The following is a 24223-nucleotide window of genomic DNA, read 5'->3' as shown; positions in this document are numbered from 1 at the left end:
AAGGGGGCAGATCGTGCAGGGCCTTGTGGGCCATGGTTAGAACTTTGGCTTTAACTTTGAAAAGGTGGGAGCCATAAAGGGATCTAAGCAGAAAAGGGACAGGAGTTGACACCGCTGTTCGCAGGCACCCTTGGCCTGTTAGGGAAAAACAGACTGCGAGGTCAAGGGCAGAGATGAAAGATCTGAAAGGAGGAGATGGGCACTGGTCATTAACAGATGATGGAAGAAGACTGGCCCTAATGGGGACCTTGGGAGGGGAGAGAAGTGGGCAGACTCTGGATTGGTATAATTTCTCCTCCAATCTTCTCTTTTTTTCTCTGTTAAAATTTCTCTGGAGTTGCGCAGAGGGGCGAAAAAAAGGAAAACATCTTGCCCTAGTCTCTGGTGCTACGCAAACCATTTACAACCACCTGTCACCAAGGTACCCACAACTCTCCGAGCTTTGGCAGGTCCCCGGAGGGCGCCAGTGTGCAGGCATCACCGCCAGGGAGCGCTCCCAGCCTCGCACCCCAGGGACTGCAGTTTGGCCCAGTCACCGGTTGTAAAGAGTGCGGATTGGGCTAGGAGCCAACCTCCAGTCACCAGGGTCTCCAGAAGACCCTGGAGAAGGCCTGCAAAAGCCTCCACCCTTCGCCTCCGTTCGGACACGACTCTGCATTTATGGAGCGCCAACTGCATACAGCAGCCTCTGAGAAGAGGCTGGTCCGCATTTTACAGAGGGGAATACAGCTTCAGCAGCCACAGAATCTACAGGGCCCACAGCAAGACAGTGACAGAGTTGGGATTCAAACCTTTTTCATAAAGGGAGTAACAGAAAATATAGCAGCTAACATTTATCGAGCGCTTACTGAGTTCTCAGCTCTGGGCACGTACTATCTTATTTTACCAACACCCGAGGGATAGGTGGGTAAATCCAGTTTCACAGATGAGGAGCTCTTAAGAGGTTTGGGGCTTCCCCCAAGGCATGGGGCTCTGGAAGTGAACCCAGATCCTCCCAGAGCTTGTTTTCAGGCAATGGAGGAGCTCTCATGCACTTGAACCGGGGCCCCAGAGGCAGAATGGGTCCAGCAAGCCTGAGCTTGCAAACACTGGGGGATGAATTATTTGTTGAGTGGTCCCAGGAGGCCCAAAGTCCTTCGCCAATCCCTGCTTTGACCGGGCTCACTCTTTTCGGGTTTCCGTGCACTCAAATGGAGGACCCTGGGCAGAATGAGGATCCAGAAGGGCCTCGGTAGCGGACGAAGTGCAGAGCCGAAGGGGCGCCAGCAAGGCTCCCCACAGCCCCAGGGGCCGCCGGGAGCCCCGCCCCTCTGCCCCGCCCCCTCCCCGGGCGCCGACCTCGGCGGTCACGTGACGGGTCCGGCGGCCGCTGGGGCCGGAGGGCGCGGCGCGTGGACTCGGCGGCCTGGCCCAGCGGGGCCCGAGTGGAGCAGGCCAGAGAGGGCCGCTCGCTGGGCCTGGGTCCCTCTGTGCCCGCCCCCTCCCCGCTCTCCACACCCAGCGCGGGGCGCACGCGCGCTCCTTCTGCCACCCCTCCCTCTGTGCGGGGACCCCTGGCGGGCGGCGCGAGGACATGGCCAGCGACGCCGTGCAGGTAGGCACACCTGCATCCGCAGCCGCTCCTTGGCCGCCGGGCTCCGCACCGCCGCCCACGCGCTGCTGGGATCCCTGAGAGTGTGGCGGCCTCGGCGGGAGCCTCCCGAGCCCCTGGCGTCCCCTCTCTGGGTGGGTCCTGTGGAGTCAGCACTGCCCCCTTCTCAGCAGGTAGGAGGTAACGCGCGGGGATAGCGGAGGTCCCGGAAGCTCTCGCTGCACCACCAAACTTCACCCGTCCCCAAGAATTTGAGGGGGCGCCGCGGAGACGCGACTTTGGTTGTCTGAGACTGGCTCTGCGTCCTAGTGCCTATTAGCCCTGGTCACTCTCCCCAACCCACGTTCCCCTCAGCGTTCGGTTCTCCGCAGGTGCCGCTCCACCTGGGGCAGGTGCCTGGCTTGTTGCCTAGGGAGGGGAGGAGGCCACTCGGCCCGGCACGTGACCTTCCCCGGTACAACAAAGCTCCAGCGGCCCGGCCTCCAGACTTGAGTTTTACGAGGGTCCCGACGCTCCCCGATTGGCACCTGCTGGCAGAAGTGTCCGAGTCACCTCACTAGGTGGGGGGATGGGGAACCCACAGGGCCACCCTTGGGCTGCCAGGTGGAACCAGATCCCAGGTGGGAGTACCTGGATCAACAGACTGGGGATTCTCTTATACCTGGAATCCTACCTGGGCATGGGTAGCAGGACTGGGTCAAAAAAACGCTCCCCCGTGCCCCTCCCCCCCACTCACACACAGGTATACACATACGAAGGGGCACAGGTGACTGGCGCCAATCTGCTGCCCAACCATGTTCTCCCTGTGCCACCTTGTAGACATGACAGCCCTGAACTCACCTTCCCCACCTTTGACAAACACGGCCAGGGTGACTTCTGACCTTCTTTGGTTCAGTAACCCAAATCTGAGACATGTCCTGTGCCCCCTTAGTGCCTCACCATCCCACTGTTGTCCTGTGGTGCTGTGTAACCAGGTTCTCGTCTCCTTCTGCACCTGCCCTTCATCCCTTCTGTGTCTCCCCCATGTCCCCCTGTCCCCCACCCCAGTCCTGCTGATGGCCTGCCAGCCTTGCCGAGGAGCTGGGCGTATCTGGTGTTGCAGATCACACAAGGTCAGACCTTGGGGCTGGGGAGGGCCAAGGTTCCTGTCTCTCCCCCTGGCCCTGGGAGGGCTGATTAGGAATCCCCAGCACATGCATGTGCTTGGTGTGTACCATATATGACCTGGATGGAGGCTGTGATTCCTGGAACGAGGCTGAACCCATGCCCTGGAACGAGGCTGAACCTAGTTCCCTTTCCCATCTCTTGCCCGCTTTTACCCCCTACCCCCTGCCCTGTTCATCCCTCTCTCGTGGTTGCTTGGGCCTGCCACCCTATCCCTCTGTCTGTCCAACTTGTGCCTGTCTGTTCTGTGTCCGGGAGACGGATGTCCTGTCCAGATTCCGGAAACGCCCAAAGCATTGAAATCTCCGGACGTGGGGGTCTAGGTCCCTGGCTGCTCTGGGAAGAGGGGGGAATTCTGGGAGGTGGGCTGTCTGACCCTGCGGTCTCCTGCTTTACAGTGAGAAGTTGAGGAGCAGGGATTCTTTAAGGCTGGGCCAGGCCCCTGATTCAAGTGTTCACCCTGCTGGCCCTCAGGTGACCCCTGCCTCCTGGGCAGGAGTGAGTCACTCTAGGGAGGAGAACCCAGAAAGACAGGCCTCCCTTCCTTCTGCTCTGCATATTCTCAGGCCTCAGCTGCCAGAGAGCGCTTGCTCTGCTCTGCCTGGGCCCCCATTTGAAATGGTTCTGCGCCTTCCTGGCTGTACCCCTGCTCTGCCTGCTGGGGGCCGGGTGGGGCTGGGCAGTGGGCAGGGCCTGGTTGGGAGTGGGGGTATTAGATGATCCTGGGTTTAAATTTCAGTACTGTCACTTCCTTGCTATGTGTCCTGGGCCAGGTGCCTTTGCCTGTCTGAGCCTCGGTTCTGCCATTTGAAAACTACGAGGGTGTTCATGGTAGGGAGAGACATATACCAGTGCTCTGCAGGCGGGGCTGCTGTGAAAGGCTTACTGGCAGTCATGGTCAGCAGCCCAGGGTGTCAGTCTGTGTCCTTTAACCCAGAGTTTCTCAGCCTCAGCACTATTGGTATTCAGGGCTGAATCATTCTTTGAGGTGGGGATTGTCCTGTGCACTGTAGGTTATTGAGCGGAATCCCTGGTCTCAACCCACTAGATGCCAGTGGTACCCCCTCTCCACCCCGAGTTGTGACAACCAAAAATATTTCTGGGTGATGTCAAATGCCCCAAGAGGTGGGGTGTGGGGAATCCCCCCTCCCGTTGAGAACTGCTCTGTCGTCTTTCCGAGCCTCAGTTTCCTCACCCGTAAAGTGGGGGAGAATAATGGCAGCTGCTCAGGGTTAATGTGAGTGGCTGGTAGGATGGTGGGAGTGAGGCTCTTGGCCTGCTGTAAACACTCCCTGGGAGCAGCTGCCCTGGGGGTTGGTCAGGAGGCAAGTCAAGGAAGACTTTATCTCTGAAATGGGTTCTCTCAGTAGGGCGGAGTGGGGGGATACCTGACAACCTAGCCTGCACTAGGGTTCTGGGCATTCCTGTTTTAAATCCTGGTTCTGCTTCTTGCTGGCTGTGAGAACGTGGGGCAAATTATATAATCATTCTGGGCCTCAGTTTCCTTATCTCAAAAATGGGGTGATAATAGAACCTGCCTCATGGAATTCTAGTTGACCTGGGTGCCGCTTGTAATAACTACTGTTATTATTACTGTTATTCTTACTCAAGTCATATTTGAGCTTCAGAGGGTTGCTGGTTTGGGAGTACCGTCACCCCACCCCTCCAGTGCTGTCTTCTCATGATTAGGTCTCAGGGAGGTGCCCTTGGCCGGGCCACGCCCCCTAAGCCTCCAGGCTGTGGTCAGCAGCAATGAGCACCCAGAGAGGAAGCCGGAAGTTGTGATGGCTTGCATCTGCAGGCAGGGGGCTGGCTCATGTAAACACTCATGGACATTTGCATATCAGTGTACACCCGTGTTCTGTGCACATACCTGTAGGTATATAAGAATGTGTGTACCCCAGGGTCAGCCCCAGGAGCCTGTGTACACCTGAGGGAGTCTGTCTTCAAGTCCACTCAGATGGGGGCTGAGGGGAAAGGTTCCCTAGATGCACTTGAGCCCTGGAGCTGGCCCGGCGCAGGGGTTGCTGGGAGCTAGCAGGAAAGAGGAAGTGGCCTGTGAGAGGCCCTGGCAGGGCTGAGGTTCAGGAAGAGGGCAGGGCCCTCAGCCGGGACCCAGGATGGCGCAGGCTGATCCTACTTTGGACCAGGAGCTGGAGGTGGGGGCTGGGGTCCCTGTGGGAGGAGGGCAGAAGAGGACCCCAAGTGGCACAGGCGAGAGGCCCTGCCCTTGGTACTCCTCAGTTTTGGACAGAGGGGAGGAGATGGGTTAGTTTTTTGTATGGAGGATGAAACTCTCGGGGCCCTTTCAGGCTCCCACGTCAGGGAGGCAGAGGAAGGAGGAGATGGGGCTCTGCTTCTTAGGGTCCAGGGTGTAGAGGATGACAGGAGGGGAAATGGGGCCTGTCCTTGGGACCTCCTAGATAGAGGTATAGCCAAGGGAAGGTGAGTCCTTCCCTGGGCACCTTGTAGTTTGAGATTTAGCCAAGAGGAGGAGGAACCTGCTTTTGGGACCTCAACTGCATAGTTTGGGGGGCAGCAGAGGCCTGCCCTTGATACTTCCTTGATTGGGGGGCAGCAGGAGGAAGGTGGGGCCCGCCCTTAGAAGCTGCTAGTCTGGAGGGACAGCACAGGGGATAAGGGGTCTGCCCTTAGGACTTTGTCACTTGGAGGGCAATGGAAGGGAGACAGGGCCTGTCCTAGGGAACTCCTGTAGTTCGGGGAGCACAGTGGGCAATGGGAACTGTGTAAGAAACAGATGAAGGGAGATGGGACTGTACCTGTGGGGCCCCTGAGACAGGGCTTTGTCTCACCTCTTAATACGGGCGGTCAGAGGATGTGGAGCAGGTCCTGTCTTGGGAGCCCTGGGCCTCAGGGAGGAGGCTAGGCCTGGCTGGCCGAGTGCCGTTTGCACCTACATCCTCCTGGCCCCACTGACCCTGCTCCATCCCCCACAGAGTGAGCCCCGCAGCTGGTCCCTACTGGAGCAGCTGGGCCTGGCGGGCGCGGACCTGGCAGCCCCCGGGGTTCAACAGCAGCTGGAACTAGAGCGGGAGCGGCTACGGCGAGAGATCCGCAAGGAGCTAAAGCTGAAGGAAGGTGCCGAGAACCTGCGGCGGGCCACCACTGACCTGGGCCGCAGCCTCGGACCCGTGGAGCTGCTGCTGCGTGGCTCCTCGCGCCGGCTCGACCTGCTGCACCAGCAGCTGCAGGAGCTGCATGCCCACGTGGTGCTGCCTGACCCTGCGGCTGCCACCCATGGTGAGAAGGGCCTTCCGCAGGGGAGGTGGAACTGCAGGGGAGCCACTGCCAGGGGCTCAGCCACAGGTCCCCAGAACAAGGCTAGCCCCATCTCTGCTGACCCCTAGGGAGACACAATCACAACAGCCTCCAGCCTCAAAACAGAACAGACATCAAAACCAACACCCAGAGAAAGTTATACATGATCACACCAACACCCAAACAACATCCAGAGACTTGCAGTGTCACACAAGTACCTAAAGACACACACAGTCACACCAACACCTGGACAACACCAAAGGACCTACCCAGTGTCATGCCATAGCTAGAAGCATGCACCAACTCCTAGACAACTTCTAAAGGATCTACATAGTGTTACACTAATATTTAGACTCGCAACATTACACCAATACCCAGACAACACCCAAGGACCTAGACACTATCATGCGAATACCCTGAAAGTCTCAGAGTCACTACAATACCCAGAGACTTCCATATTGCCACCCAGCACCCAAACAAATGTACACAGTCACCCCAACATACAGACCACACCCAGAGACTCACACATGGTTATACCAACCCTCACAGGTTCACACACACACGGCTGCCTGGCTCTTTCAGATGTACACTGTCCCACCTACAGCCAGAGACTTATACACACAATGGGACAAGGCCTGAAGGTTCAATGCCACTTACACCATCAGCCTTTCCATACACATAGGCATATCAACAGCCAGGGGCCCATACTGTCCTGTCAACACTCTAAGGCAGTGAGAAAGTTTGGTTAACACCCAGAATCTCATACGGTCACATCTACACCTGGAGCCTCCTCCTGCACAGTCACATGACTCTCCAGAGAGCCATGCCAGAAGCCAGAGACCTCAATATCAGGCCATACCCACACTCAGACACTCAGACACGGTCATACCAGCACCTGAGATCTGAACCCATAGTTGTGCCACAATTGGAAACACACACACAGGGTTGCCCTAGCACCCAGAATCTCACACAGCCCCTCTAACACCTGCTGTCTCACATCATTGCATATGCACCGGCGACACTCCTTTCATCCTGCTAACACCCCATGAGTTACAGCTATAACCACAGCACACCCATGGACTCCACACAGCTCTGTAAAGAGTTAGGGGTTTCTGTTCACAGTCCTACCAACACTGAGGACTCATGCACACCTGGACACTAGCACCTGCTCATTCATGCTGGTCCCGCCCCAGCCCTGAGGGGGTTCCCTGTGAGGTTTGGGGTGGTTGAATCCTCAGGGCCCTGGTCTGGTGATGGAATCCAGGCTGGGAAGAGGACAGGTCCTCTGAGCTGAGTCAGACCTCCCAGGAAGCTAGAGGTGAGGGCCCTGGTGACTGTCACATCCATCCTCTGCAGAAGCCCCCCAGTCCCCTGGTGAGGGTGGCCCGGCCTGCTCAGCCACCAACCTGAGTCGTGTGGCTGGCTTGGAGAAGCAGCTGGCCATCGAGCTGAAGGTGAAGCAGGGGGCAGAGAACATGATCCAGACGTACAGCAACGGCAGCACCAAGGTGGGGGCACAAGCAGGTACCTCATGTGCTTGCATGCCCATGGACAGCAAGCGGGGGAGGACAGGGGCTGGTCGGTGGCTGGGAGGCAGGACTGGGGTGCAGAGAGCTCCTAGGGGCATATGGGAAACAGGGTGACTGTGTGTGATGTCAGACGCACAGCAGAGACTGTACTCCCACACTAGTCACCCCCCTGCCCACCCAGGGACTTAGGGGTATACACGGTTAGGTCACCATGCGACCGCTCACTGCTACTGTCATATCTCTGACACATCACGACATCACCGTAACATACAGAAACACACCCATGGTCATAACATCTAGAGTCACAAAGTCATAGCAATACCTAGATGCACACACCATTGTAACACACATAGACACCATTAAATTCACAGCCAGTGACCGGAGTTATCCCAAAGACACCCCCTCCCCCCCAGTTATACCAACAGGGGAGACACAGTCACAGGTCTGGACTGACACCTAGAGACACTCACACAGACCTGCTGCTGTAGACACTTACCTATTCTTGCTTGTGTACACACACAAGCATAAGTATTAAATGTGAGGACACGGACCACACAGATTATTTTTTCTACCTTTTATTGAGGTATAACATACAGGCATAATTTGTGGAAAACTGAAGTGTACAGCCTGATGAATTTTTATTGTGTACATACCACCCCCATCAAAATCCAGAATATTTCCTGTCACCCAGAAAGGTCCCTCCTGCCCCCTTTAATTAATCCCCAGGCCTCTGTCACCACAGGTTAGCTTTGCCTGATTTTGAACCACAGCACAAAGTAGACGGAAAAACCCAAAATCAGCGTCCACAAGGGGTCCCCCGGACTATGCCCAGTTGTTACCATGCCTTGAACTGCACACACAAACATCCGGAGCCCCATTTATAGCAGACTGTCTCACACACACCCCCAGTCACCCTCGGAGACGCACCGTGTGGCCGCAGTCAGTGCTACACCTGCCATGGGGATGGGTATGTGTGCTACAGCTGATGCAGATACAGGGCCTGCCGGTGCCAGGCACAGCCCTGAGTACTGCATGCAGATCAGCTCCTTTAATCCTCAGCCCAGTGGGGATCAGTGCCCTTAGTACTGATCCCATTCCTGCAGATTTAAGAAATAAGCCCAGAGAGGTAAGTGGCTTGCCCAAAGTCACACAGCTGTGGCAGAGCCAGGATTCAAGCCCCATGGGCTACATCACTCCTCTACATCCAGGAACACACACACACACACACACACACACAAACACTCTGTCACACGGTCACCCAAGGCCTGCACTGTGTGGACAGCAGAACCAGTGGTTGGACCCCAGCTGTCTAGCCATCCTCTCACAGCCCACCTGTGCCCCCAGGACCGGAAGCTGCTGTTGACGGCCCAGCAGATGCTACAGGACAGTAAGACCAAAATTGACATCATCCGCATGCAGCTCCGCCGGGCGCTGCAGGCCTGCCAGCTGGAGAGCCAGGCAGCCCCAGACGAGGCCCAAGGTGAGTCCCTCGCCTTGAAACAGCTTAGCCTGCATTCAGATTGTGGAGCTCAGCTCCCAGCCCTGTGAGGATCCTCTTCTGTGGTGGGGAGGTGGGTGCTGTGATTCACTCTGTGACTAGAACCCATTCCCAACCCTTCCTGGGCTTTGGTTTCCCATTTTGTCCCACTCAAGGTTTGTACTAGATCAGGTATTGGCAAACCGTAGCCCACAGGCCAGATCTGCTACTGCTTTCTTTTTTTGGTAAAAAAATTTTTTATTGGCACACATCCATACCCCTTCATTTACTATTATCTAAGGCCAATTTGTACTGGGACAGCAGAGCTGAGTAGTGAGTGGCAACAGAGCCTGTGTGATCTGCAAAGTAAAAAATAATTTACTCCCTGGTTCTTAATAAAAAAAATTGCAGCCACCTGGACTGAGTGGGTACTTTGTCATGTTGTTCTGGTGTATAGAATTGTGGGGTTCCACAGCCTGTGGATCTCTGTGAAAGCCTGGGGGTATCTCAGCCTGATTGTCAACCTGAATTTGGCATAGGGTCTTGCTGAATTGTGTGACTGTGCCTGTGCTGCTGATGTGTGTCAGTGTTAAGCGTGACTGTTGGGACCAGTGGTGGACTGTGTACCCTGGTAACTGCGATAATGTGTGCATCACCACGACAGAGGAGAGTCAGCTGTTGGTGGGTGTTAGGGTGTTTGGGCCACTATTACAGAACCATAGACTGGGGGGTTAATAAACAGTAGAAATTTACCGCTCACAGTTCTGGAGGCTGGAAGTCCAAGATCAAGGTGCTGGCAGTTCAGGTGTCTGGTGAGCCCACTTCCTGGTTCATAGATGGTGTCTTCTAGCTGTGTCTTCATGTGGCGAAAGGGGCGAGGGAGCTCTCGCGGGTCTGTTCTATAAAGGCACTAACCCCATTCATGAGGGTTCTACCTTCATGATCTAATCGCCTCCCAGAGGTCCCACCTCCTAACACTGCCACACTGGGGCTGGGTTTCAAGTTAGGAATTTTAGGGAGACACACTCAGACCATAGCAGTGCAGCTTGTAACTCCGATGACAATGTGTGTGTCTTTGGAGGGGTGTCAGTGTGACTGTGTGATTGCCCATCTGTGTTGTGAATATCCTTGTGGGTTTCTCAGTGATGGTGTGTGATGGTATGATCACAGCTATGTGTCTCTGGGTGATATCATGACCATTGTGACCGTGTGACTTTGTCCGTGTAAGTGTTAAAGTCTCAGTGATTGTCTGAGTGCCATGTGAAAGCAGGGCTAGAAGCAAGGGTGTGACTATGTTTGTAAGACAGCATGCCTCTGACTATCAGGGTTTCTGTGACGCTGTCTATATTGTTGGTGTCTAGGTGAGTACCACACACCTGTGGGTAACAGTATGACTCTCTGTGACTGAGTGCCAGCGTGTGAGTGCAGGTCATTATACAGAACAGTGAGACTGTCCCTGGAACCCACAGCCGTGGATAAATGTGTCTGTGACCTTTTGCCTCTGGGCGACACATTTCCTACATACCTATGTGACTGTATGTCCTTGTGCTTGTTCCTGTGTCATTGGGTGACTGGCTGTGTCTCGTGTCAGGCCATGGCTGTGTTCTTGTGTTCTTGTATCATACTGGGTGTGACAACCAGCCTATTTCCCTTTGACATTGGGCTTCTCCATCCCTAGCAGTATCAGTGACACTGCCCTGCCTGTGATGGCATTTCTTTGCCCAAATCTGTGTCGTATCTATGTGGCAGTGTTGATTAAGTTCTGCTTTTCCTTGGGCTGGAGTTAGAGTCCCGGGAGTTCTGCCATGGTGTGACTGTGTCTCGTAAGGGTCTTGTGATCATGTCTATCTGCCACTGTGACAGTGTCCCTTTGCCAGGGGAAATCAGGTTGTTTCTAGTTTTTGCTCTTAGAAAAAAAGCTGCCGTGAGTAACCGTGTGCGTATGTCAAGTGCAGAGGTGTTCCTGTGGGACACAGCCCTGGAATTGGGTTGCTGGGTTGGACAGTAAATACAATTGTGATTTTGATGGATGTGGCCAAACTGCCTCCATTGGAAGGCAACTTGTATTCCCATCAGCTATGAATAAAAGTTATTTTTTTTTAAAAAAAGTGTCCTTGTGTCTGTGTGACTCTAGCCTTGTGGCTGTCCATTTGTTCATGGTGTCCCTGTGACAGTCCCTGGGGATGAAGTGGGACCTGGCAACGTTTCTGTCCCTAAGCCTGTGTTGCAGCATGCCTGTGTATATGGCTGTCACATTGGGGCAGCCATTGCCCCAATGTGACAGCCTCTGTCTGTGGGACCATCTCTGTGGGTGACAGTGTTTGGATAAAAGAGGCTGACCACCCCTTGGGTGAAACTTGATAAATGTCAGTGCCCGTATGTCTGTGGCCAGTACCTGTTCTGGCGGAGGGCTGTGTGTCTGGGTCTGGGTTGGCCCTGGGTCCCAAGCTGGCCTCACTGCCGCATGTCCTGTGCCCACAGGGAGTCCAGATCTGGGCGCCGTGGAGCTGCGCATTGAGGAGCTGCGGCACCACTTCCGAGTGGAGCACGCGGTGGCGGAGGGCGCCAAGAACGTGCTGCGCCTGCTCAGCTCCGCTAAGGCTCCGGATCGCAAGGCGGTCAGTGAGGTGAGCCCCAAGTCTTACTAGTGTGAAGGGCGGGGCCTTCGCTGAGGGCGGGACCTCGCAATTGGGGGAGGGGCCTTGCCTGGGCTGGCCATGGCGATGGGTGGGGCTTCAGCGGGGTGGGGGGCGGGCAGTGCCTGGGCCTCGTTTTCAGAGAGTTCAGGGGTAGGACCAAGAGGGTTTGTGTTTGGGGTCTCCAGGGAAAAGGAGCCCTAGGGAGAACTTAGTGGGTGGAAAGGCCTGGATCTCCACTTGGAAAAGGGTACCCTCGGCCTGGCTGCATCCCCAGCCCAGCCCAGCCCGTCCCATTGCAGGCCCAGCTGAAGTTGACCGAGTCTAACCAGAAGCTGGGGCTCCTTAGAGAGGCTCTGGAGAGGCGACTCGGGGAGCTGCCCGCCGACCACCCCAAGGGGCGGCTGCTGCGTGAAGAGCTCGTGGCAGCCTCTTCCGCAGCCTTCAGTGCCCGCCTGGCCGGGCCCTTCCCTGCTACGCATTATAGCACCCTATGCAAGCCCGCGCCCCTCACAGGTGGGTCCCGACCGCTCCTACACGAACCCACCCCCGTAGCTCTAGACTCCCGACCCTTCAGTGTCTTCAGCCCCAAGATCCTCACCCCTCAACCCCACCCAGATTTCCAGACTCTCATCTCACTGTTCCCTCATTTTCTCCTTTACCCCATTCCTCTAGCCTGGTCCCCATTTCTCTAATCCAGACAGCTGCTTGCACCCTGGACTTTCTGTCCTTCCCTGCCCTGTGATTCTGGACTTCTGTCCCCTATACCCCCACCCTCACTTCCCCCACCCTCGCTACCTGGCTCTTTTTGCTGCAGCCATAGTCCTCCAGTCCAGCCATTCACTCTCAGAACCATCAGTGCTGAACCTTCGACCCAGCATCAACCCCAGCCCCCTTAGATTCCTCTGCTGCTCTCTCACCAGACCAGCCCTACAGTAGACCCCGGCACCTGCCTCAGCGCCTTCCCTGACCTCAGATCAGCCCTCTTGATCATACTTGGGCCCCCTAGCTCTACTCTGTTTCTCCTTGCCTGGACTTCCAGCCTATGCCCTGAACCTCTTTTCTTCCCTTTAATCCCAGCATCTGGAGCCCCTCCCCAGCATAGCCCATGACAACCTCATCCCCTTTCCCTGGTCCCATATTTCTAATGGCCATAGCCACCCCTGCATCAGACCCCCTGCCCCACTCTGGTTATCCCTACTTGCATGCCAGCTCCTACTTGCATGCTGGCTGCTTCTACTTCACTGGGGTCTCCTCCCTTCAACCTGCCCAAATGTGATTCCCCCAATCCTGACCCTCCCTCAGGGACCCTGGAGGTGCGTGTGGTGGGCTGCAAGGACCTTCCAGAGACCATCCCTTGGAACTCCTCATTCTCAACGGGAGGGCCTGGGACCCCGGACAGCCGCACCCCGTTCCTGAGCCGCCCGGCCCGGGGCCTTTATAGCAGAAGTGGAAGCCTCAGTGGCCGGAGCAGCCTCAAAGCAGAAGCTGAGAACACCAGTGAGTGGATGTCAAGAACCCTTTGCGGGGGTGATGAGGTGTGGGGACAGGGTCCTAGGATGCCCCACATTTGTAACACTGTAACAAACAAATATGTCATACTCATTAAGATGGATACTATAGGCTATAGCCAGGTAGCTCAGTAGGTTAGGGCATTCTCTGATACACCAAGGTTGCAGGTTCAATCCCCAGTCAGGGCACATGCAACAATCAACCACTGATTGCATAAGTGGAACAATAAGTTGATGTTTCTCCCTCCCTTCCTCTCTCTCTAAAGTCAATAAAAAGTTTAAAACAAAAAAAGATGGATACTATAAAACAAAACAAAACATCAGGTATTAGATGTGGAGAAATTAGAACTCTTGTGCATAGTTGGTTGGAGTGAAAGATGGCACAGCAACTGTGGGAAAGAACATGAGAGATCCTCAAAAAGTTAAACATGGAATTACCATGCGACCCAGCAGTCCCCCCTCTGAGTGTATACCCAAAGGAGTTGAAAGCAGGATCTTAAAGAGATTGTTTGTACACTGCGATCACAGCAGCGCAACTCACAATGGTCAACAGGTAGAAGCAATCCAAATGTCCACTGGTGAATGAATGGATAAACACAGTGTGGTGTAACCACATGATGTTTGATGTTTGCCTGAATGTTATCCAGCCTTGGAGGGAATGCTGACACATGTTATAACATGGGTGAACTTGAGGACATTATGCTCAGTGATGTAAGCCAGTCACAAAAAGACAAACACTGTATGATTCCACTTATGCGAGGTATCTAGGGTAGTCCCGTTCATAGGGATGGAGAGAACGGTGTTTCCCAGTGACTGGGGGAGGAGGATGGGGAGTTGATGTGTACTGGGGACGGAGTTTCAGTATCAGCAGATGGAAGAGTTCCAGGGATGGTCACAGTGTGAACAAATTCAATATCATGTAGTTGTACGCCTAAAAATGATTACAATAGTAACTTATGTGAATTTTACCACAGTTTTAAAAACTTTTATATTTATATATATGTATATGTATATACACACTCACACATACACATACACACACATATACACCCAAAATAGTGTGTATCAAAGAAGAATAACAATAGGGCAGACACTCATGTTTCCACCCCCAGGTTGAGAACTAGAACTCTCTGTGAGACCCCCCAGGCACCTTCCTCTGTCCAATTCCAGCCCCTTCCTCTGTCCTAGAGGTTGCTACTCTTCTGACTTTATGGTTGTCTTTTCTTTTTTTGCTTTGTAATTTTAGCACCTACTTATGCAATATAGTTTAATTTTGCCTGATGTTCAAACTTCTTGTGTGTGGAAGCGTACAAAATGTATTTCACAGCAGTGGCTTCTTTCAGTCGATGTTGTTTCGGAGACAGATCCATATTGTTACACGGAACTATAGTTCATTCATTCATTTGTACTCCTGTTTAATAGTCCATTGTCTTAAATTGAGCCATATCAAAGTGATGTCTTTTTTTTTAGGTCAAAATAGTTGAATATCAACAAGTTCTTGGTTCAATTAATAAGACTAAATTGTCATTTATATATTAATTCTTCTGTTAGTGGACAGGGAGATGTTTCTAGTTTGGGGCCATTATATAAGCATCATATTTATGCATCTGCTGATGTATATCTGCATATATTTTTCTAGGGTAAATATTTGGGAGTCTATTGCTGGAATGTGCATATAGAATAAAAGTGAATTTGGATCCCTACCTCACATCATATACAAAAATTAACCAGAGGTGGATTAAAGGCCTTAATGTGAAAGGTAGAACCATAAAGCTTTGTCAAGATAGCATAACAGAATATTATGAGAGAAAATAATGTGATAAAAATATTTAATAAGGTATAAGATATTTCCACTGCAGCATTTCCTGACCCTCCCCCGCCCCCATCCCATTCCAGGTGAAGTTAGCACTGTGCTCAAGCTGGATAACACAGTGGTGGGACAGACGTCCTGGAAGCCATGTGGCCCCAACGCCTGGGACCAGAACTTCACCCTGGAGCTGGAGAGGGTGAGCTAGCTTTGGGGATGATGGGGTGTGACGGAGGAGGGTTCTGGGCCTCGGGCACACCAAATGATAGCCCCCTTCCTTTCCCCTGAGGCACGGGAACTGGAACTGGCTGTGTTCTGGCGGGACCAGCGGGGCCTGTGCGCCCTCAAATTCCTTAAGTTGGAAGATTTCTTGGACAACGAGAGGCATGAGGTCCAGCTGGATATGGAACCCCAAGGCTGCCTGGTGGCCGAGGTACAGCCCAACCCCCAATCCTGAAAAAATCCTTCTTCTCTAGCTCCCAGTTTTCTAGAAAGAAGAGATATGTTCAATTGGTCTCAGAACCTTAAAGAAAAGCACATGTAATTAGTCACATCAGTGGTGACACGACTTATGCTTGGATTGGTTTTGTTTTGAGGCAAGATTTTTAAAAAAATTAAAATCACAAAATTTTGTCCAGCTACAAAAGACAAACATAACTCAGCAACATGTCGTGGTACATGGCAACATGTGCTACCAGAGCCACAGTCTCGTAGAGAGAGATTCCTTCCAAGGGGGTGTTAGATGCAAATCAGGTACCCCACCCCGCCCTGAGCACTATAGGTGGGGGGGTGGGGGGTGGGGATTGGGGATCGTTCTCGCTGCAGGGGCCATCCTGCGCACGGTGGGATATTGAGCAGCATCCTGGTTTCCACCCCCAGAATGCCAGTAGCAGCCCCCTTGTTGTGACAGCCACATTGTCTCCAGACATTGTCAGTGTCCCCTGGTTGATAAGCCATGGTCTAGCTGACCACTTGTAGTATGAGTCAAGCTTTGTCCCAAGTGTTTTGTTGACATTAACTTGTCAGTCTCCACAACAACCCAATACACAGATGACAGAAGAGTAAACTGAGGCACAGAAAGGGAAGGTCCCTGGCCCCTTCTTTTAGTCAAAATTATCCTAAAAATGTTTTAAAATTTGCCTGTAACATACCATGGGCCCTGTGTTATGTACACGCACATGTCTCCCAGAGCCCTGTCACCATGTGACAGCTCCCACATGATCTCACAGTGCAGCCCACTGAAGGAACCTCAGTGGCAGGGCTACTCCTCCCGTCAGGAACTAAAACCAAGCGAGAATGGTGGGGGTTGGCCCTGGGGGCAAATTCTGAAGCCTGCAAGGTTTAACTACAGCATTTGATTTTGTTTTATGTTTTTCCCAAATGCTGTCGGGTAGAGCTTCATGCAGTTCTGTTGTCGACGAGCCAACAGCAGTTGGTTTCTGTTGTGGAAGGAAATGTTTTATGTCCGCGTCGTTCAGTATAGTAGCTGCCAGCCTACTAGCCACTTGAAGCATGGCTGGTGTGACCGGGAAACTGAAATGTTAATGTTACTTAAGTTATATTTCATTTGAATAGCCACTTGTGGCAAGTAGCAGCCGTATTGGACACATAAAGTGACACTGTTCTGAGACTCAGCACTTTCTAGATGTGTTGGCGTTGGGCAAATTCAACTAGACTGGTGGTTGCCCCACCTGGGTGGGCACTAGTATCACCTGGAGAGCTATTAAAACGCAGCCCGCTGGGCTCTACCCCCGGTTTCTGAATCTGTGGGTCCAGGTCAGGGGCCCATGGATCTGCATTTCTAGCACTTTACCAGGTAACGCTGATCTGCAGTGCTGCGACTGCCCTTGGAAATCAGGGCATTAGATGATGTAGCACCTATTTGCTAGAATTGAATGTGCATCTTGTTGAGCCACACTCCTTCCCCACCCCTTAAGAAAAACCTGGGTTCCTGCTTCTTATCTTTCCAATATGGCACTTTAGGGGGTGGCCCTGCCAAGTGATGGATTGGTTTTGTAACCCCTTAATATGATGCAATGCCACAGTGATTGGAACCCCCAAAACATGGGTGTACATACCTGTGTTCCTGAGAGCTTCTCCACCAAGGTGCTTGGAGGTGGGTGAAGGTCCTTACTCATTGACCCTTCTCCCCAGGTCACATTCCACAATCCTGTCATTGAGAGGATACCCCGGCTTCGACGGCAGAAGAAAATCTTCTCCAAGCAGCAAGGTGAGTGGGTGGGTCAGGGCAGGGGAGAGGCCAGAGGCCCCTGGAGCATCACAGAGTGTGACTCTGCCCGTCACCCCAGGAAAGGCATTCCAGCGTGCTAGGCAGATGAACATTGATGTCGCCACCTGGGTGCGGCTGCTTCGAAGGTTCATTCCCAATGCCACAGCCACGGGCACCTTCAGCCCTGGGGCTTCTCCTGCATCTGAGGCCCGGTCCACAGGGTAAGGATGGAAGGCCGTGGGGATCCCAGCTGCCCCAGTTGCTTTGCAGGATGCTGGGTCCAAATACAACCTCCTTTTTTGTACTACAGTGACGTATCTGTGGAGAAGCTGAACCTTGGGGCTGATTCAGACAGCTCACCCCAGAAGAGCCCTCTGGGCCCTCCTTCTAGCCCACTGAGTCTGGTAAGCGTCTCTCTCTTCCCCCCCTAGGCCTGGCTAGGCAGCACCGGGGTGCCTCCTTCCCAGCTGAAGGCCCAGAGACCACCAGGAGCTTCCTGGGTCACACAGCACTCCGTGGCCAAACCTGTGTCCAGTTCTTTATAATCAATAAAAACTTGAGCTCAAGAGTCAGGCCTCCTGGGTCCCCATCCCACTCTGCTACCTTCTAGCTATGTGACCCACACCAAGCCACCTCACCTCTCCATGCTCAGTGCACTGCCCTGTAAAAATGAGTGTGTTTAAAAACCAATGTCAAAGATAGAAGTCAAGTCCTGACCAGTGTGGCTCAGCTGCTTGGGCATCACCTCCTGAAGTGAAAGGTCACCAATTCAATTCCTGGTCAGGGCACAGGCCTGGGTTGTGGGCCTGGTCCCTAGCTGGGGTGTGTACGAGAGCAACTGACCTGTTTCTCTCACACATTGATGTTTCTCTTCCTTTATTTCTCCCTCCCTTCCCGTCTCTCTAAAAAATAAATTAAAAAAAAAAGTCAAGATAGTGGTTTTCTCTGGGCAGGGTTGGGGTGGTTTTATTTTATTTTTTTAAATCCTCATCCAAGGATATGCTTAGAGAGGAAAAGGGAGAGAAAGAGACAAAGAGAAAGAAAGAGAAACACGTTGTGTGAAAAATGTTGACCATTGCCTCCTATACAAGTCTCAACCAGGGATTGAACACTCAGCCTAGGTGTGCGCTCTGACCAGGGATCGAACCCATGACCTTTTGGTGTATGGGATGGTGCTCCAACCAGCTGAGCAACTCGGCCTGGATGGAGGGAGGTGGTTATTGTTGGAGGGGACACAGGGGAGCCTGCCAACTGATGGGAATATTCTGCATCTTGATCTAGGTCAGAGGTCAGCATATTTCTGTGAAGGGTGATATAATCAATATTTTCAGCTTTGTGGGCCTGATAGTCTCAATCATAACTATTCAACACTGCCATTGTAGAAAGCAGCCACACACAGTACTTACGTACCCAAATGGGTGTGGCTGTGTTCTGGGAAAACCTTACTGATGCACACTAAAGTTTCAATGTTACTTCATTTTCATAGATCAGGAACTATTCTTTTTATCGTTTTCCCATTCCTTTAAAAACTTAAAGACCATCCTTAGCACACAGACAATAGAAAAAACAGCATTTACCCACCCATGGTGTAGGCATGGGGATATATACACGACAAATAACACCCACAGCTGGGAAAGAGGCAGGAAAACAGGCAGCCCGTGGGTGGTGTGCCAGTCACTGCATCCACTTGGGAGGGCCTGCCTGACTGAGGTAGAAATGGACACTGTCCCGATCCAGAAATCCCACTCCTGGACACCTACCCGAACCTCCACACACACGCAGCAGGACATGCACCACAGCAGCTTTGTGAGGGCAGGAGAGTGGAAACAACTCAGGGTCCACCCATAGGAACAGGTGCTAAATAAGCAACAAGGTGGAATAGTACACAGCTGTGAACAATGAAATCGGTTTGGTGTGCCAGCATAGAATGATTTCTAAGACATTGTCCAGTGGTAGAGACAAGATCGGAGTATTGTCAATAGTGGCTGCAAGAAAAACGGAGCCTGTACCGACACTTTTGCTCATGTGGGTATAAAAATATTTCTAGACAGATACTCAGGAAATCATTAATAGCAGCTGGCTCCAGGGAGGGCAGCTGAGGCGGGAAAGGACCTTGTTTCACCCTGTTTGCACTAATTGAAACTTTGGAATAGTGTCGATAGTGGAGGATGATGGACCAGTAGGTAACTTTTTTCCTAATAAACTATTAATTTTGACCCTTTTCAAAGTTACGTATACATGTAGTATAAAGAATTAAGTGGCTCCAACCTTGGCTGGTGTGGCTCAGTTGGTTGGAGCATTTTGTCCCATACAACAAAAGGTTGGGGGTTCAGTTCCCAGTCAGGGCGTGTGACTAGGCTGCAGGTTCAGTTCCCACTTGGGGTGCCTTTTGGAGGCAACCAATCATTGATGTTTCTCTCCCCTCCCCTGCCTTTCTCTAAAATCAATAAATATATATTTTTAAATTTAAAAAAATTAGGTGGCTCCAAAGGGCTAATACCAATAAAGGAATAGGTAGATAAATGATAAAATATGTTTACAGCACAAAATGTGCTGGGGAGAAAAACAAAGCAGAGAAGGTGGACAAGGTGTTAGTGTTGGGGGGAGTCTGTTACTTATTTAATGGAGTGGCCAGCTGACCTCCTATGAAGGTGATGTTTGAATAAAGGCCTAAAGGAGGAGCTGGGCAGATGCCTGGAAAAGAGAGTTCTAGGCAGAGGGAATGGCCTGTGCGAAGGTACTGAGGTGGAAACATGCTAGTCTGTTCAGGGCACAGCGAGAGGAACTTGTGACTAGAGGGCAGGGAACAAGGGGGCAAGCAGGAGGAGAAGTGAGGTCAGAGAGGTGACAAGAGCCTTGGTGGCTATTGTGGTTATGGGGTACCTTTGACCTCCCTCACTCTAACTTCCTCTCTGCCACAGAGTACACCAATCCAGGACACAACCACCATATCTGAGCTGCCTTCAGAGACTCAGGAGACCCCAGGCCCCACCCTGTGCAGGTGACACCCCTCCCCTGCCTACCACCTACCACCCCTGCCCACTCTCCCCATCCCCATCAGTGTCCTCTCTCCATAGCCCTCTCAGGAAGTCACCCTTGACCCTGGAGGATTTCAAATTCCTGGCAGTCCTGGGCCGGGGTCACTTTGGAAAGGTGAGATGGGGGCAAGGGGTTGAAGAGCTGGGAGTCTACACCCCTGTACCAGCTGCTAAGGCCACCTTTGCCCACTGTGGTTCCAGGTGCTGCTTTCTGAGTTCCGGCCCAGTGGGGAGCTGTTTGCCATCAAGGCTCTGAAGAAAGGGGACATTGTGGCCCGAGATGAGGTTGAGAGGTAGGGACCCTGCTCAGGCCCTCTGAGAACATCAGTCTTCTCTCCTGGGAAATTAAGCTAGCACGTAAGATAATAATAACCCTTAGAAAACACTCACTCTACACTTTACATTTTGTAACTCATTTGTTCCCCACAACAGCCCTAGGTGGTAAATACTGTTATTGCTCCCATTCTGCTGATGGCACAGAGAAGGTGAGCAAGTTGCTCACACAACCAGTGAGGTCACACAGCCAGTAAGCATCAGGTCCAGGATTATTTAGATCTAGGGACTCAGGCCCTGAAGGCTGTGCTCTTAATGGTGCCATTGCATTTCTTCTGCTTTGGGGTCTGGGCCCTGGGTTCAAATCCCATCTCTGCCACAGACATACTTAGAGATCCCGGGCAGGCCCTTCTGAACCTCAGCCTCCCCATCTATAAAAGGGGAGTAATAATGCCTTTCTTTTAAAGGGTAATCAGGTAGATTAAATGAGAGACCAAATCTAGAGCATTGTGCACAGTGCCTGGTCCCCTTTAAATGCTTGATGGGAACACTGATCACGTTGACATCCTTTTGTTAATCAGGAACCCAATTCAGACAGGCTTAAGCAAATAGAGGAATTTATTGCATTGGATCAGAAACATCCAGGGGTGTCTACCTTCAGGCATGGCTGTATCCAGGTGCTCAGATGTCTCTGTTCTACTTTCCTGTGTATGGGCTTTGATTGCAGATCCCTCATGGGGACAGAGAACAGAGACATCCCCATCCCACCCCACCCCAGCAGTTTAAGGCTCATCCACCAGCTTTAGCCCTTCTTCCTTAAAAATTCCAGCAGAGCCCTGACCAGTGTAGCCCAGTTGGTTCAGCATCACCCCACAAAGTGAAAGGTGGCTTGGCTTGATTCCCAGTCAGGGCATATGCCTGGGTTGCAGGTTCAGTCCTTGGTTGGGGTGCGTATGAGAGGCAACCGATCGATGTTCCTCTCCCTTTTTCCTTCCCTTCTCCTCTATCTAAAAATAAATAAATAAAATCATTTTTTTAAAAAAATTACAGCAGAGTGAGCCCTGCTGGCTTGGCTTCCTCATTCCTGATCAATTCCTGACCAGGGAGAGGGGGTGCTCCAATCAGCTTACCCCTGCCACCTCCCCAAAAGGAAGTTGGGAGTCTGTTACTAGGATGACAGATGGATTCTAGGTGCCTGTTAGCAGAGGAGGCTGCTGAGGTTCAAAGATATTGAGCAATTTGCCCAAGGTTTTACAGCCATTAGAGGCCCTCAACAAATACCTGATTCTTGAGGACCTAGGGAGTGTGAGAGTTGGGGGTAGGGAGCTGTGGTGCTCTCTGACCCCTGTCCCCACCTGCCCAGCCTCATGTGTGAGAAGAGGATCTTGGCAGCGGTGACCAGTGCGGGACACCCCTTCCTGGTGAACCTGTTTGGCTGTTTCCAGACACCAGAGCATGTGTGCTTCGTGATGGAGTACTCAGCTGGCGGAGACCTGATGCTGCACATCCACAGCGATGTCTTTTCCGAACCCCGTGCCATGTGAGCCTAGTGCCCCTGGCCTCCCGCCCCCAGACACCCCATGCCTCAGTCCCTTTCCTGCTCCTTCCCCTGGAAACCCTGCCCCGCCCCCAGATCCTGGAGTCTGGGGGGACAGGGGACTTTGAGGATCTGATAACCAGATTTATATGATCTTCCCTGGAGGGAGGCCTGGCTCCCTCACGCCATCCTCTCTCTGCAGCTTCTATTCAGCCTGTGTGGTGCTGGGGCTGCAGTTTCTCCACGAACACAAGATTGTCTACAGGTGTGTATATGTGGGGGTGTGTGTGCATGCGTGCACGTGCTCGTGCATGCATGCTCTGCCCACAGGTGTTCAGGCAAGGCCCCCATTCCCACTCATCCCTCTTTTACATCCCCCCAACCCCTCACAGGGACCTGAAGTTGGACAATTTGCTCCTGGACACTGAGGGCTATGTCAAGATCGCAGACTTTGGCCTCTGCAAGGAGGGTGAGGGGTGGCGTGGGGATCTGCGGGCATTAGACAGAGTTGGGGTGGGGGATGGAGTCCCCAGCCCTACCAAGGTTATCTCACAACCCCGCCCTTGATCCTGGGACACTAACTCCACTCCTCAATAACCTCCCATGTCCCTGCTGCCCCAGGGATGGGCTATGGGGACCGGACCAGCACGTTCTGTGGAACCCCGGAGTTCCTGGCACCCGAGGTGCTGACAGACACGTCGTACACGCGGGCTGTGGACTGGTGGGGGCTGGGCGTGCTGCTCTATGAGATGCTGGTTGGTGAGGTGAGGCCCCAGCTTGCTCCCACCCTGCTTGTTCTGGGGATGGCACTGGGACCTGCATGTGCCCAGAGAATCTGGCTCCACCACATGTTGTGTGATCAGGGGCAGGTGGTTTCTCTTCCTTGGCCTCAGTTTTCAAATTGTAAAATGGGGACTTACCCTTCACATGAAGTGCAGCCAGAGCAGAGGGCTTGGGTGGGTCCGGGCATGGCATGGCCCAGTTGCCCAATTCATTTACCCTGTTCTTCCTGTCCGAAGTCCCCTTTCCCAGGGGATGATGAGGAAGAAGTATTTGACAGCATCGTCAATGATGAGGTTCGCTACCCCCGATTCCTGTCAGCTGAAGCTATTGGCATCATGCGCAGGGTGAGGACCCTCCAAGCTGGGGTGGGCCTGGGGAGGGGTTCTGGGGTCCAGAGGGGAAGACTGACACAGTGCCCCACCGCTCCAGCTGCTGCGGAGGAATCCAGAGCGGAGGCTGGGGTCCAGCGAGCGGGATGCAGAAGATGTGAAGAAACAGCCCTTCTTCAGGGTGAGAACCCCCGCCCCCACCCCCACACACACTCTGCAAGGGCCTGGTCATCTCCCCTTAACAGCTCATTGCTTTACCTCCAACACTGTCATATACCCACTCCAGGCCGTCCTGGTCCGAGCCACTGCCCTGTGTGTGAGCCCAGGCTCTTCCCCCGATCACCAGGGCTCCCCACGCTCACCCTGTGACCCTTCCTGAGCTCAGTTTCCCCTACTTTGCCCTTTTATCTTGTGACTCATTAGATAGATCTCCACAGATCCAGGGCTGGATGGGTGCATGGGACTGGCTCCCCAAGCCATCTGTGCCCCAACCCTCACGCTGACCTTCCCCCACGCCACATACAGACCCTGGGCTGGGACGCCCTGCTGGCCCGCCGCCTGCCGCCGCCCTTCGTGCCCACGCTGTCGGGTCGCACGGATGTCAGCAACTTCGACGAGGAGTTCACAGGGGAGGCCCCCACTCTGAGCCCACCCCGAGATGCGCGGCCCCTCACTGCCGCGGAGCAGGCAGCCTTCCAGGACTTCGACTTTGTGGCGGGGGGCTGCTAGCCCTGTCCCCTGTCCTTGCTCCCACCCAGCTATGAGTAGTTTTTAAAAATGCCTTTGGGGTTTGCTCTTTCCATGCATCCCCGGCTCTTCTTGTTCGCAGTAATGGGAATGGAGGGCCGCGATCAGAGATGGGGAGGGGGATGGGAGCGTCGGGAATGATGAGACGTCCTGGGTTATGGTGAGGGGTTATTTGAAGAGGGTCAAGGGAGAGTGGGCACTCGGGGCTGTCACTATGGCGGGGAGCACGGACAGGCCAAGAAGGGAGGTGATTCGGAGCTGTTTTGAGGGACATCTGGAATTAGAGGCAGTG

At 53.2% G+C, this 24223-nt stretch overlaps 1 protein-coding gene across 3 annotated transcripts; it reads left to right on the top strand.

Annotated features, from left to right (window-relative positions):
* The first annotated feature begins 1194 nt into the window (after positions 1-1194).
* Positions 1195-23990, top strand: PKN1 (protein kinase N1). 3 transcript variants are annotated; one of them, XM_028519676.2, is made up of 23 exons: positions 1195-1594; positions 2639-2703; positions 5713-6016; positions 7391-7542; positions 8908-9043; positions 11522-11667; positions 11979-12192; positions 12982-13176; positions 15084-15193; positions 15284-15427; positions 17149-17224; positions 17304-17445; positions 17535-17628; positions 20146-20225; positions 20302-20377; positions 20464-20555; positions 21899-22075; positions 22275-22337; positions 22465-22541; positions 22694-22836; positions 23092-23199; positions 23285-23365; positions 23710-23990. In XM_028519676.2, the coding sequence occupies exons 1-23, from the start codon at positions 1210-1212 to the stop codon at positions 23911-23913; spliced, it is 3264 nt and encodes a 1087-aa protein (XP_028375477.2). In that variant the 5' UTR covers positions 1195-1209; the 3' UTR covers positions 23914-23990. The 3 variants fall into 3 exon arrangements, with proteins under 3 accessions (XP_028375477.2, XP_028375476.1, XP_028375474.1); XM_028519675.1 differs by lacking the exon at positions 2639-2703 and having other exon boundaries at positions 1378-1594; XM_028519673.2 differs by lacking the exons at positions 1195-1594; positions 2639-2703 and adding an exon at positions 4832-4914.
* The last annotated feature ends 233 nt before the right edge of the window (positions 23991-24223 follow it).

This window comes from Phyllostomus discolor, chromosome 8, assembly GCF_004126475.2.
Source record: "Phyllostomus discolor isolate MPI-MPIP mPhyDis1 chromosome 8, mPhyDis1.pri.v3, whole genome shotgun sequence".
Classification (NCBI taxonomy): Eukaryota; Metazoa; Chordata; class Mammalia; order Chiroptera; family Phyllostomidae; genus Phyllostomus; species Phyllostomus discolor.
The sequence above is the reverse complement of the archived record's forward strand: the minus strand, read 5'-3'. Positions and strand labels throughout refer to the sequence as shown.

Coding starts and splice junctions, on each gene's coding strand:
- PKN1 (XM_028519676.2), top strand. CDS start 1,210: ATGAGGATCCAGAAGGGCCTCGGTAGCGGACGAAGTGCAGAGCCGAAG. Junction 17,225..17,303: donor AATCTTCTCCAAGCAGCAAG/GTGAGTGGGTGG, acceptor CCGTCACCCCAG/GAAAGGCATTCCAGCGTGCT. Junction 22,338..22,464: donor GAACACAAGATTGTCTACAG/GTGTGTATATGT, acceptor AACCCCTCACAG/GGACCTGAAGTTGGACAATT.